General features: G+C 45.4%; 1 protein-coding gene across 3 annotated transcripts in view; it reads right to left on the bottom strand.

The window, feature by feature from the left end:
* Positions 1-206: 206 nt before the first annotated feature.
* LOC102388724 (suppressor of cytokine signaling 1-like) overlaps positions 207-14505 on the bottom strand; it is a 32364-nt gene continuing 18065 nt past the window's right edge. For all 3 annotated transcript variants that reach the window (XM_006036163.1, XM_025192428.1, XM_025192427.1), the window contains exons 2-3: positions 7563-7682; positions 207-4298 (exon numbers count right to left, since the gene is read on the bottom strand). In XM_006036163.1, coding sequence (XP_006036225.1) covers positions 3522-4232 — 711 coding nt within the window. In that variant the 5' untranslated portion in view covers positions 4233-4298; positions 7563-7682 and the 3' untranslated portion in view covers positions 207-3521. The remainder of the gene's footprint in view (positions 4299-7562; positions 7683-14505) is intronic.

Below are 14505 nucleotides of genomic sequence, written 5' to 3' on the forward strand. Positions count from 1 at the left end.
ATGCAAACATGTTTTCCTATTCCCCAAATAGTGCACTGGGGGCACAGAGTAAAGACACTCAAAGAAATAACACTCTTACCAGCCACCAAAGAAGTACTTTGGGACATGCCAGAAGGAGCTTCTCCTTCATGGAAAGGGGACATATACATTCAGGTTGCTTTAGCAAAATATCTCCCACTGAATAACAGCAGCAAAACAAAACTAGGTTTACAGAAACAAAAGTTTAAATCCTCCCATCAGTAAACAACTGTGTTTTTATACATGTAGTCCATGTTTCTCCCATAGTTTTTTTTTTCCTCCCCATAATTCTGAAAAAAAAAAAAAAAAAAAAAAAGACAAAAAAGGAACAATCACTGGCAACTTGGAATCAAAAGGTTTTGCAACACGTTCTTCACATCTTAGTTCTCCCAAAATGGATTTCTTCACTCCATCATCCAATTCAAGTTACCTTTTCCTTCATATTATCAGGGCCAAACACAAACAGCACTCTCATTTTAAGCTTTAACTACGAAACAATACTTAGCTCTGACAAGTTGCTTTTTACCCACAGAATTCAAGCCAATTTACTAGGGGATATACAGGAATTAAGTTATTTGTGATACAGAGATGAAGGCATGCTGCACAATTTTAGTTTCAAGCACAAAAACAAGAGAAAGAATACAAAAACATCACTTTATTAAAAGCTAAAATATTTTCTTCCCTGTTAGTGTATTTTCAGAGAGGGCAACCCTGACCATTAACAGTGGAATGGTTCCAGTGCTATTAGCTGCACAAACCCAACGTGCTTGTTTTAAAACTAAAGTAAGAACAGTTCACAGACAGGTCAAAGCAATCCAGTTGGATGGCTCTTCCCCTGTATGGTATAACCACCATCATAAAAACAGAAGCATTCCTGTGCTTAGTTACTAACTGAAAAGAAGTCAGTCAGTTCCTGACTGAGAAATGCAGCTGCATACCTCAAGCACTGTATTTGTGGTGGGCGAAAAAGGAAGGGAGTGAAATGCCGTGCAGGCAGGGAGGACTATTTGCTATCTGTCTTTAAGGGAAGTGAGGAGTGTGGGAGAACGTACAGCACAAAACAGAGCAGTGTGGCATCCATAGGTCAGGGAGTTGTTCAGAAAGTGCCAGAGGCCAGGGTGACGCTACAGATTTCAAATCGTCTAGAGGTGAGATTTCCAGACAAAGCTGAGCTATCAGTGGCCTCTAATGAGGACACAGTGAAACCAAAGAAACTGCACTCTTACCAGTATTAACCATTTTGTTTGTAGGAGGTGGTTTGTCTTCCTTTATCAGTAAAAAAAGTGCAACTTTGCCAGTACAGCTGCATCTGTATTAGGAGGATTTTGCTGGCATAAAACACCAGTGAAGTGCTCCTGCTGTGGACGTGTTGCCCAAGGCCCCCCTAACATGCTAGCATTACAGGCCTAGGAGTTCTGCAAAAGGCACGAAATATGACTGCAGTGGTATCCTGCTGGTCTAGCTTCCTGGCCATCTGTTTTGCAGCCAGTCCCCTCCCACAGCCTAGATGCTTTGGTTGTGCTGTTGACAAACAAGACATTCTAATTCAGGGTTGGGCAAAATATGGCCTGCAGGCCAGATCCAGCCCGCCAACTGATTATATCTGGCCCATGAGTGGCCAGCCATCAATTCATGGGATCCAGCCTGTGATCTACCTGATGCCAGACAGTTGGGGCTGTTTCCATCATGCCAGGTGGGCAGGTAGGACTGCTTCCGCCCAGCGCCGATACAACAGTCAGCTGTGGACCTGGTAGATGCCCTGATACCCACCCAGAACCAGCCAGCGATGTCCACAGCTGATGCCAGCACCCATCAGGAGCTGCTTCCACACCAGGTGGGTGGTGGCATAAACTGTGGGCATGGCTAGCAGGTTCTGGGTTGGGGAAGGGATTGGAGTGTGCTACAGCTCTGGGTGGGTTAAGTGTGGCCCTCAAGAGGACACCAAAACTCATTAAGTGGCTCTCTAGCCAAAATAATTGCCCACCCCTGTACTAATTTCACAGGTTTAAAAAAAGTGGGAGGGAGGGGGCCTGCAGGCCACTATTCACTCTGAAGTGATCAGAAGCCCAAGATTTGAACCACTAGTTATAATAACACTGGGGAGAGGAGTGGGGGAGGAAGGGGAAGGACCTTTTCTAGCTACTTGGAAGAAAATATTCCTCACCTCTGGACACTCCTGGTTAAGTCCAAGCATATTTCAGAGGCATAACTTAAATTTGATATCACTGATATGAACCAAGCTTCTATACAATATATATTTTTGTAGTTCTCTTTCACCCTCATCAGTTATGTCACCATGTTTCTATACTGCAGACACTTCGCAGCATTCCCCACTAGCTGTTCCATCAAGCACCTGGCTTGCCTTTCAGTGCAGTAAACAATGGTTCAAAATGGAGGACCTATCATATTAAGAAAACACCCTCCCCTCTAGTACCTGTGTTTTGAAAAACACCTTTGATTATTCCACTGAAAAATAAAAAGTAAATTCACTTCTCTCAAATCAATGCCAATTTGCGTGTTCAAACTGGCCTTGACAGTAAAACTCAAGTTAATCAACTTAACTCTGATTCTCGCATGCTAGCAGCTTTGCGCTTCCAACACTGCAGGGGAATGCTTACATTTTCTGGGAGCCCTGTTGTTTTGGAAAAGGACTTAAAATAGTATGAAGGTGTTTTTTTAATGTATTTATTGTTTTTTTTATAAGGCCCTCTCCTCTGCCTCGAAGACAAAAGCCTAAACCCTGAGAGCATTCTTTTACAGCCTGCAGAGGGCAGCAGTATACCACCAGAAGAGTATACAAGATGGTGCTTTAAGCATATCTGCCCATATAATCCAACAAGCAGGACTTCTACAAACCAAGATTTGGCTGATAGAAATATAATATGATCCAAGTAGAATACATCCCACCTACACTCAAAAGAAATGAAGCCCTGCAGTCCAGCTTCCAATAAAACAATGCAGAAGCTGGAGGAACCTTGTATCTACTGTATACTCCTACAATTCTTTGCTCCAGTGCAAATATCAGAGAGGTTTTTGGCATGTATTATGCTTCTGTGGTGCAGGGAAGGGAAGGCTGTTGGTCATGAAGTCTCACTCCCACACATGCAGCCGAGCTGCTTTGGTATCAGATCAGCGTAGGAGTTCTATGCATACTCGCACTGAACTGACACTTGTCCAAGTATAAAATTCAGTTGGACCTTTTCATGAGGGTAGATGGTCAGCAAGAATTAGCTTAGGCACTTTGGAAGGTAGGAGGAAGAGGGTGAACTGGAAGGATGGACGTCTCACCCTGCTTCTCAAGCTTATGCACTGCAGTCACAACTGGAATAAAGTGCTGGGCTGGAGGATCCCCCTGTGGTTGAGAGGCAGTTCTACTCTACCACAGGGAAAGGTTATAAACGTCGCTAACTGATGTGCAGCTCCCATAGTCAGCAGATTTTATCTTTCCCCTAGCAGAACGTACACTCCCATAAAATGTCACGGATCCAATTCATGTGTCCATGTTAGGGGTGCTTACTTTGGTTTGCCACATGCACACACTTCTCTCCCTGTCCATGTAGGCATCGGGTTCTGGGTAGCACCCTGGTCCACCCCCTCCCACAATTAAAAGGAACTGCCCCCCTTATACACATCTCTGTGCTTGCATATCCTGCGCACTCTCTGGTCTCTGTGTGAGCAGCCAGACTTTGACGACAGAGTTCTTCCAATGTGGGCACAGTCCTGCGTGGCCTGCGCAGGGGTTCAGCGAACACCAGGGGGGTTCCCCCCATCTCATCAAAATGGATAGGGTTGGCCCGAGTTCCTGCCACCACTATCTCCAGCAGCGTAACAACGCAGTCTGAGGACCAGTCCCTGAGCCAGAAGTAGCCCTCCTGGAAGGAAATCCGGAGGCTGACTGGGCCCGACGGCATCCGAACACTCAGGCTGAATAGAAAGTTCCCCTGAGCGCTGTCCCGCACCAAATAGGTCCCCACTGGCTCCTGCTGTAGCTTGGCATGCGCCTCACTCACAGACAAGGGACCCCAGTAGAAGCCGCTGGCCTGTAAGATATTGAGTGATCGCTCCAGGACCTCCCACTCACAGCTGCGAAAAACCCGGTAGTGTGTGGGTAACCTGGATGATGCTGGGGCAGGGAGAGTGCTCCGATGCTGCCTTTGCGGATGAGGAATGCCCCGGTGTGTGTTCTGCAGATCCTCCGGCCTCCCTCTGATCATCTCTCAAAGAGCCCATGGGTCCCAGAAAGCTGCTATCTTTAACATGCTCTCTTCTTTGCACCCAGCCTAGAGAGGAGAAGGAAAGTGAGGCAGGCAGGAGTTCTTTCATATTGTTCTGACCAGACAAAAGAAAGGCTTCACACAAAGGAAGCAAAGCAGCAAGAATGCCAGAAGTGAGGGACGATGCAGGGAAGTTACTAAGGTGATAAATAACAGCTATTTCCTCTCCGATTTCAGTAGTTGTTATGGCAGCTGATGCTGCCTTCATCCCTTGGTCTCACCCCAGACATTGCAGATTATATTTTCGCAGGACTCTGCCTCATCTGGTCTTAGATGACTCCAAAGGGGCTCCCCACTGCATCCCTGGGCAGCCCATGCATAGCTCACCACTGTGACCTCACTGCTGGGAATTTCCCAGTAGGGCTGTTTTTCCTTTTCCCTCACACCCCAAGTTAAAGAAAAAGCCCAAGCCTGAAGACAGGACCTTTTCTAGCATCTTGTGCAGTATGATTTTATTGCTGGTTTGAAGGACTCCTCCTACCTACCTCCACTGTCTCCTTAGAAGACCCATGGGACTATGAAGAAATGGGAGTTGGGAAGGACTTGTCCCTCTATATTACACTACAGCATAGCCCTGCTCCATCTGCCATCAGATGAAACACTGCTTCCCATCAGTAAGCCCCTTGTAGATTAGGTCCTTCCTATGTGGTAACATTAAACCTTGAGCATGTGGTTCAGAGCTGCCATGAGGTAGGACTGTTTTATCCTGTTTACACAGTGGGGTACAGCATGTATCCAAGCTGTGATCCTTCCCCATGCCCCAGTCCCATGTCCCCCCTGCCCTTACCTCACAGGCTGTGTTCCAGGAGGAAAACGGCTGAAGGGGGAGGAATCCCTTTTGACCCAAATGTGCCGTGTGAATCCCGAGGGACATTTCTGAACCCCAAGCTTCTACCCTGCCAATAGATTATCCTGATAATTTATTGCTCTGTGGCTGCTTCTGCATCTCCTGCTCCCCACCCCCCTATTGTTTCCCTCTGCTCCCATACTGGATTAAGATGACTCTCCTTTTCTTACTGCCACAATCTCTCCATTTCTAGTTGCATTTTCTGTGTTCCTACTAGGCTGTCTATATTTAACTGCATTGATTCCTACATCCGCTCTAACCTGATATCAATCCATCCAAGTCATTACAATTATAAAATATATATAATGGGTATAAATATCTATATGCATATAAAAAACATAAAAACCACAGCCCTGAGCCAGAGGCTTGCTCTGTGCGAGAAGCCTGAGCTGTTACTGACTCGTAGGGCTGGGGAAGTGGTGTGTAACTCACCGCCAAAACCTTGCCCCTAGTCCTCGGAGATGCTCCATTAACCTAATCACTCTCTCTTTTACTGACAGAAAGAGAGGGGGAGGTGTATATGTGGGCAGGCTTAACGGCTGTCCTGCAGCCTGAAGATTGAAGAACATACGCCTTCAGTTTCCCTTTACTTCTCACCTCTGGGAACTCCCCAGCTTGTCTCAGGCACATGGCACTACCACACCCGGACTCACTCCCAACACACAACCATCCCAAGGTAAGGCTGCTCTATGCCACCTGCCTAGGTAGTCGGGCAAACCCTAACCTAACCTCTTGTGACCCCTGCGCTAGGGATCCCTTTTATTAGGCTTAACTAATGGCATCACTCCCATTTGTAACCATTCAGAAACTTCTTTTTAAGTAGTTCACTTGTGCCACAGAGAGCTCTGTGCACCCAAGTTCTGTGCTACACCTTTTTCCCTAGCAGAGGCAGCAGCAAACTCCTTTCACACAGTCCAGGTACACTGCCTTAACCCACAACCAAACATGTGCCTCAGGAGAGACAGGAAAATGTAATCTCCATGGTCCTTGCTATCCACGACCTGCAGAGGTACAAAGAACCAGGGCCCATTGCCATGGGAGCTTGTGAGATAGATGCTCACTAGGTAAAGCCCAGTCTTTGCTAATCTTTCCCTTCACAATGGGCCTCGCTGTGCTAAGCAATAATGCAGTGCCTAACACTCCACAGCCAGAGCTTTGCCCTGCAGAGAACTGAGTTTTCAGAGGATACAAATCACTAGAAAGGCTTTCTAGTGGTAGATTTCATAGACATTAGGGCTGGAAGGGACCTCGGAAGATCATTGAGTCCAGCCCCCTGCCCAAAGGGCAGGAAGTCAGCTGGGGTCATAGGATCCCAGCTTCAATTAGATTAGATAGAAAGCTTCAATTCTGCTCCAAAAGGTTTGTGAGCTACAGGCTCTTTAATTGTCATTGTTAAAGACTAACTATTGTATCTCCTACACCTCAGTGCAACAGCATTTTGGAAAGGAACTGCCAGTGATACAGGTGCACAGGAGGTGGCGACCTCTGGCAGGCTGATTTTTTATTTTTGAAGTAGTCAGCAGCCAGCTGCTCAGGTCAATCTAAAGATCAGGAGGGTTGCATCATTTCTACTCTGCCCACTGCTCCCCTGGAAAAGTGGAGGGATACATGAGATTTATCACAGAACTCATGCTCCACAGGGAGCTGTGACATGCCTCTCCCACAACCAAATGAACAGGTTGTAAAGTCCTAAGTAATTAGAGGCAGTATGGAAAGCTAAGGCGATACCACTACCGTTTGCCACTCAGAACCCAGTGCCAGCATTAGGTGGAGGGGGGGGGGGGGAAAGAGAACTTTACTTCCTTCAAGAGCACTGCCCCCCTCCAGCCCTCATGGGTTTGACCACCTGGTTTAAAATCTGTATCTGACCCCATGAGACCAGAACCCTAGACACCATGAATGAATACAGCTTTGATGAGACATCTTCATCAGCTGAGACTGTCCCACAGAATACTACTAGCACAGCTTTTCACTCATACTTCTTGCTGGGGGAGTTACGTGCCCACACTTACTGCACCCACAAATACTTTGTCCCTTGACTTTTCATTCAAGTTAGCAGCAAATGGCCTTTGGGCACCAGAAAATATCCAGACTCAGTGCATACTTTGCAGCATATGCACACAAACATCGACCCAATTCTGAACAGGTTTGATAAAGTTGCCTGTGTACTGCGATTCACCGTCGAGGTGACTGGACTCTTCTTTTCCTTCTCACCCAGACCTGCGTACAGTGGTCTAACAGACTGCCATTTTGTACAGCTTTCACTCTTTGGCCCCTGTATGCAGCCAAAAGCATTATTCACTGATGCCTGGCAAGTCCAGTGCATACACATCCAGTGACAGCTTCAAGAAAAGATCTGATTTTTTTGCATCTTTCACTAACTCCTGCCCTCCTTCCCTTCCCTCATCACAAATGCCGCTTACCTCTTTCAGCTCGTCATTCCTAAGTTCTTGGACATGAGGCCCAGGATTGTCCATTTCTGAGAATGCCAGCACAGCCCTTTCCAGTTTTTTCCAAAGACTTAAGAGAGAACAGATCTTCTCCTTGGAAAAGAGAGAAGCAAGTCAAATTAGCCATCGGTGAAATACAGTGGGTCACCAAGTCTGCCTGTCCTGACCCTTTTGTTCTGTTACCAGCCCCAATTTATGCTTTGTAGCATTTTTCAGACCATGACACCCCAATAATAAATCTATCATCACTGCCTTCAATCCTCAGAGGCAACTACAAGGAGCTTGATGTTTGCCACTGTCTTTTCAGCATTGAATAGCAACATTACAGGATATCTTAAAAACTATTTTTAATAATCAAGTGTTAGGTCCGATTTACAAGATCCCAAGTAGCACAGTCACAGTTAAGATTAAAAGCATCTTGGTCTACCAGTAGTGTACAGAACAAACATACAGCCTCTACTATTGTTGGACCATCTAGACAGAGGCACAATAAATTCTAACAGGCACTTTTCTGCCTTAATGCTTTACAATGTCCAAAGCTATTTTTATTGCTTCTGCAATATCAGCTGATCCCCATACCCAGTCACCCCTGGTGAAGCAGCATACACAGACCCTCATTCAATCACAGTCCTGCCAGTGGATTCAGCAAGCAGAAAAAAAAACAAAAAAACCCCTGACTTTCTGCAGGCCCTTCGAGGCACTTCCCCACTGCTCTGTTTATGTATAAAGTTTCATTATTTCACTTCACTGTCATTGGTTTGCACCGTTTGCAGCCTGTAACAGGCATTCCATCCCTACAAGGCAGGTTTAATTGCAATTAACTGAATTGGAGTTCAGTTTAATGTCCACACTAGTGTGACACAGTCAATGCTGCTATTATCTATTCCAGAATTCCCAGAACAGCTCTCAGCCGAATTCTGGGCAATTCTGAAAGGCTTTGCACATGCCTCTTTCTTAAACCTGAGGAAGGGCATGTGATGCCTGAAAGTTTGTCCAACAGCTCTCCTAGCTGCACAGTTGATCCATTACAAGATATCACAAAACACCCCTGCCATAGGTGCCCAAAAGTATTCGTAGAATGAAGGAGGCACGCTTCCACAACCCACAAGGAAAAGTCTGTGCTTCCCAGGAGCACAATATACAGCTTCCTGGAGTATGGAGACCCTAGCTTAAAGAATTTAATGTAATATGGAGTCTAGGCACAATGCCTGGCTTGAACTTTTGTTATACAAAATCTTTTAGCTGGATCCTGTTAAAGGCACTGCAAGTCGTGAGGTGGAGCAAAGTTCAGCATAAAGCCCAAGTGTGAATCTGGAAGAAAGAGCAGGGGCGAAGCAGACAGCAGTATACTTGAATGGTGGACTAACCTTGTTACCACAACAGTGACCTCCATCCACATTGGTACTAGCATGATGTAACATGCTATCACAACAGGGCATGTGTGCACAACCACAATAGAATCACTTACCCACACCAACACTAGAAACAGCTGAGACTATCATGGTTGGCTCAGAAAGGAGGTAGGATTGGAAAAGACCAGATAAGTAAGCAGTGAGCTAAATGCACAGATGCAAAACATGCTGCAGTTGTACTCAGGGGGGGGAAAATCTTAACTGCTACCTTGCAGTCAGGCCTGCAAGGAAGTTTGTAGTCGTCTTTATCTTTCACTGTACAGATACTAATATTGTTTAATTCAAGATGAAGGACATCACGGCTACCATGTAACAGGGTATTTGAAAAAGTCTAAGACTGAAACTGTCTCTAATCCTAGAGCATCCAACCAGGATGCAAAAATTATAGATCTCCTTAAGCTGCAGTCTAGTATCAAGAACCACATGTAGACTCAGTGACATTTCCTGTTTCTGTGCATTACAAACGAACAGCCAAAGCCACATACTCTTTGGGAATCAGTTCTATACGTCTTGCAGAAGAATTGCTCTTGCTTCAAGCATTTTGTGATTTGGGGGCAGGCAGGGTGAGACAGAGGGGAGGAAGGGGGAATGGATGGGTAACATCTTTATCCCCACTTTAGATATTTAACTTTCACCTACAGGTAAGTTCCACATACATCTTATCACGCTTTTTTGTCCCATGTCCCTTCTGGTTAGTTAGCTGAAGGTCTTTAATATTCCACATTGCTGATATAATCTGAACAAGGTTTCTACCCTCTCCTCCTTCCCCTCCCTTGCTAAGAAAAACAGTGATTTGATGCATTTTAAACATTCTTCACATCAGCCAAGTCTGTAAGTGTACTTTTTGTACAAGCCAATGACCAATTATCTGCAAATTAAGCTGTTTGGCCCTAGCAGCAATAGCAAAGTTTGTTATAGCCTGGCACTGCATATCAGACAAGCCATCTCCCTCCTGGAAGTCAAAGTTGTTTTGCAGTTTGCAGGTAACCAGCTGCAGTTTATTTTACTGCAAAGCTTCTCTAGTTTGTTGGCAGAAAAAACCTAACTGCTTGCCTTTCCAAGAACATAACTTCCTTTGGACTATTAAATTCCAGCATACAGTTTGGAAATTTGTCTTCTCCCTCTTAAAAAAAGAACAACAAAAAGAAATCAAGCTACTCTGCTAAGTTCAGTGACTACTGCAGTATTCTGCCCAGTCTACCCCAGCTCAGCTAGAAAAAAAAAGTAACTTTGCTTACCTTTTTGACCCATATAACTGCCTCATTTTTTATGGTAACTGTGAAACCCTAACAGTGCTGGCAACTCTCCTGATCTTGTAGTGAGTAATGGCTCCTCTTGGAAGAAACTACAGCCCCAAGGGCTCCCCAGCCTTGCTTGGAAGAAACCACCTCTGACTGGCTGCCTTCTCCACTTAACACGCCTCTTGGGGAAGCAGCATTGGCTGGGCAAGAAGGGCACCTTGGGCACAGAAATTAGTTTTTGGGGAAGGGGAGGAGAGAGCAAGGGAAGCAACAAATACCATTTTCACTGGAGAGTGCAAGCAGATCAGGTGGACACTGTTCTCCCCACCTCAAAAAAAACAACTGTGATGCCTCCTTCCTCCTCTCCTCTCTAAAGTACTAGCCATGGGAAGAGTGGGAAGAGAATAACCCATGGAGCTGCACCCCTGATCTCTAGGACTGGGGCATGGGAAAAAAGAGAATGGTTTGGTAGATGCCTTGCAGACCTGGGGAAGGAGGGGAAAAGACCCTGGAACTGCAGGGTCACGGAGGGGCCAGGACAACTTGCGGGTGCGGAGGTGCACAGCAGATTGATGGGCTGGAATAGCGCAGAGATAGCGGGTATTTTGGGAAGCAGCTGGAAACTCCACATCATCAGATAGTCAGTCAGAGACACCCTGTAGGAGGGGCCATGGATCCTTCTCCATCTACGTTTGGAACAGTGGGTGACAATGGTCACAGACACAGAAATGGTCTCCGAGCAGCAGGAAGTAAAAACAAACGAACATACAAATCTATAATTTTCTTCACCCCTTACCCCAAAGCACTGCATTACAGACAGCCTTATCTGGCAGCTCAAGCTGTCCTTCTTCCTCCCCCAGGTGAGGTCTCTTTGCTCCAGTCCTACCCAGGTGATCTCCCCATCTGACTAGCTACTTGGTTGCTGCGGTGCCAGTTTCATAGAGCAGAATCATAATGTAGAAGAAACGGGCCATCAGTGGTCTCGTCATGGTTATAAGACGGACCTGCTGATCAGAGGAAGGATCCGAGTGCATGGGGATAACAGAGATCAGAGAGGCAACCAAGTCTAATATTGGGTAGCTCCGACTACCTAAACCAGTGGTCTCCAACCTTTTTAAGCAGGAGATCACCTTTGGCATTTAAAAGCAGCCCAAGCTCTACTGTGCGTCACTGCCACCCCACCCCCTCTCTCAGCAGGTAAGTCTGTGGGGAGGGAAGGGGGGGCAGATTGAGGCATAGGGAGAAAAAATTATTTGGGGGCACGCCAGGTAAATCCCATCCAGCCGGGGCCCCACTCAATTTACCCCTGCTTCTGCCTCTGAGGCACTGTCCCTCACCATGGGGCGGCCTCGATCTAGCCCCTGCCCCTTCTCTCCCACATGGACTGACCTGCTGGGCTGGGGCATGTATGTGCATGCACCTGAGCACTCAGGCCCCCACCCCAGCCTTGGATCGACTCCAAGAGGCTCCAAGGTAACCAACGACCTAAACAAAACATTAGTGAAGTGCCCCAATTGGAAAAGGTTTAGGGAAAAAAAATGACACTTTAAAAGGCTGTTTCTAGTCTTAGGGCACACAGGAAGAGAAGACATCCTCTAATTTCTCCTAAATTACCCATAGGAGTTGCTCCTAAAAGAAACAATATAGTTAGGCCGTTAAGAAACAATGATTGCAATATCCTCTGAGCCGATTACATTTAAAAGGAGAAAGAGACCTCACATTGTGACACTGGTCTTTAAAGTGGGGGATTTTCTAAAAGCACTCAAAAGGAAATTAAGGAGAGAGCCCTGAAAGTAAAAACACTAGAAAATGTAAATTCAGTGTGGATCTCCTCAGACAACCCTAGCAGATTTACAGCACCATGCACACCCTTAAACAAACTAGAAAGCAGTGAGGTGAACCACCATGACTAAATTGTAACATTCGAGAGACTATTCAAGCCAAAACCATCAGGTATTGTTTGCAACTGCAGTGGCAAAATAGAGGCTCCAGTCATGGCTGAGGGACACCACGCTCAAAACAGAACACAAAAATGGCCGCTACCCAAACGTGCTTGCAAGCCAAATGAGCAGTCAGAAAATGAAAATCTAACCTTGGTGAAGCTGATAAAAGGACCATTGAAAGGCAGTGTGTGTATGTAACTTAGGACAGCAAGCACCCAGGATAGCAAAGAAAACAAAACCCCCAAAACAAATAAGTAGCGTTTTAGTGCATCAGAATCATGAAACTGCAAGAGAATCATTATATTCACTAGACTACCAGCACCTGAAAGGATAGGGACACTTCAGAGAAGCTAAATGATGATTACACTGCATCAACTTTTTATTACAGAGTATGTTGAAAAGCTGCCTCCCCCCAGTCCTATTCTTTTCCAGTTACTTAAGTTAGAAAGTACCAGACATTAAGATATCAAAAGAGGACATATAGAGAGAAAAGTTAAGAAAGAGCAACAAGCCACCAGACCAGAATGCACATATCCAAGGGTTCACAAGAACTTAGAGATGAAGTGTCTGAATTGCAAACAAAAAAAGGCACGCGATTCAAAGTGTCAGAGGGAGGCAAATGTTATAAGTATTTTTTAATGCACTGCTGCATACAAGTAGGCTTTGTGGCAGGGCAAAATAATTTTGTGGAAAAGCTTACAGAATCCTGCGTCAACACCATAGTAGCCAAAGGAAAAGAAAGACTAGCTGACTTCATTCATTTAGACTTTCCAAAAACCTTGGACAAAGTTCCTCATGAAAGTCTGCAAGGAAAGTGAAGTAGTCCAGGACGCACAGTACTGGACTAAAAACATTTTAGTACTGGACTAAAAACATTTTAGAAACATTTTAGTACTGCTAAAATGGCTTAGAAACTGGCAATGACAGAAAACAAGGAGTGCATGCAAGGAAGTGTGAGGAGCAGTCTAACACCACTCCCACCTCTGTCCATGCCCAGCACCTAGTTCTTTGCCCAAATCAACCCTGTTGGTCTAATAAAAGATATTAGATTTGAATTGGTCTAATAAAAGAGATCAGATTTACCAAAAGAACCTTGTCCACAAAAATCAGTCCTGTTGTTTGAGGTTCTTTAATCCCTCAGACATGGGGAGATCACAGCAGGGACTCTCAGCGCTCTCAGACCAGGTGTCACAGGGAGGTGGGAAGCAGAACACTTATACCTTTTGCTTACAGGGGGAAAGAGGGGTGTCCAAAAGCATGAACAGAAAGAACAGCTCAGCTCTTTCCGTTTCCACTTCTGCTGCTGCTAGAACAGGTTCCCGAGGGGAAAGAGCAATGCTGCTCAGCCTACCTTATGCAGCAGCTCTGGTTTGCTTTGCTTTCTACCCTAGAAGGCAGGTAAACAGGTAAAATAGCCAGAGGCACTCCTGCCGCCTCCCCCCCCCACAGCACTTGAAATGCATACCCCTCAGGGATCCAGTTCACGTTTCAAAAATTTTGTATTTCCCAGGTTTGTGACCTGTTCCGACCCAGCACACGCAAATACTGGCAAAGGTTAACAGCAGTTAACCTCATCCCTCAGCCACTAACCTCAGGGCTCCATGCTGCTTAAATATATATTAATTAGCTGGCAAAGTAAGTGATATGAGGTAGGAGAGAGTGAAATTGCAAAATTATTTTGATTAGTGAAGAGCACAGAGGAACTTCAGAAGGATGAATCACAACTAGGTAAATTGCTAACATCAAGAAACAAAAGAAACCAGATGGAATACAAAACAGCATAAAATGTCATTGACCAATCAGGCAGGGGGATCCTATCCTCTGGAATACTGCCTCTGGCCACCACCCAAGTCAAAAAGGATACAGAAGAAACAGAGGTGGGATGGGTTTAAATGCAGGTGATAAGGCACAGAAAAAGTTAAAGAAACAAGAACCATTTGCTTTATGAAGGATACTGAAACAAGATGATGTTATGAAGACATACAATACAGTCAGGAGGTTATTTTTATGCACTCACATAGTACAACAAAAAGAGGTTGTTTAATTAAACTGAAAGGTAACTAATTCAAAACTCACAAGTGGTAGCGATTCCCCAAGCCACCCACCTACCCACAGAGTCCTTTTTGGGGAAATGGGATTATAAATTTAGAGCTCATAGTAGGATCCAGCATGGCAACCTTACCTATGAAATGGCTACTGAATAACTTTGTATCAATAACTTAAATAGCTCAGACGGGTTTTCTAGATACCCTGTAGCAAAAGGAAGCTGGTTATCATCACTTCTGCAGTAAATCCATTGCTACAAAAAGAAACTGAACCG

This window comes from Alligator sinensis, unplaced genomic scaffold, assembly GCF_000455745.1.
Source record: "Alligator sinensis unplaced genomic scaffold, ASM45574v1 scaffold1081_1, whole genome shotgun sequence".
NCBI lineage: Eukaryota > Metazoa > Chordata > Crocodylia > Alligatoridae > Alligator > Alligator sinensis.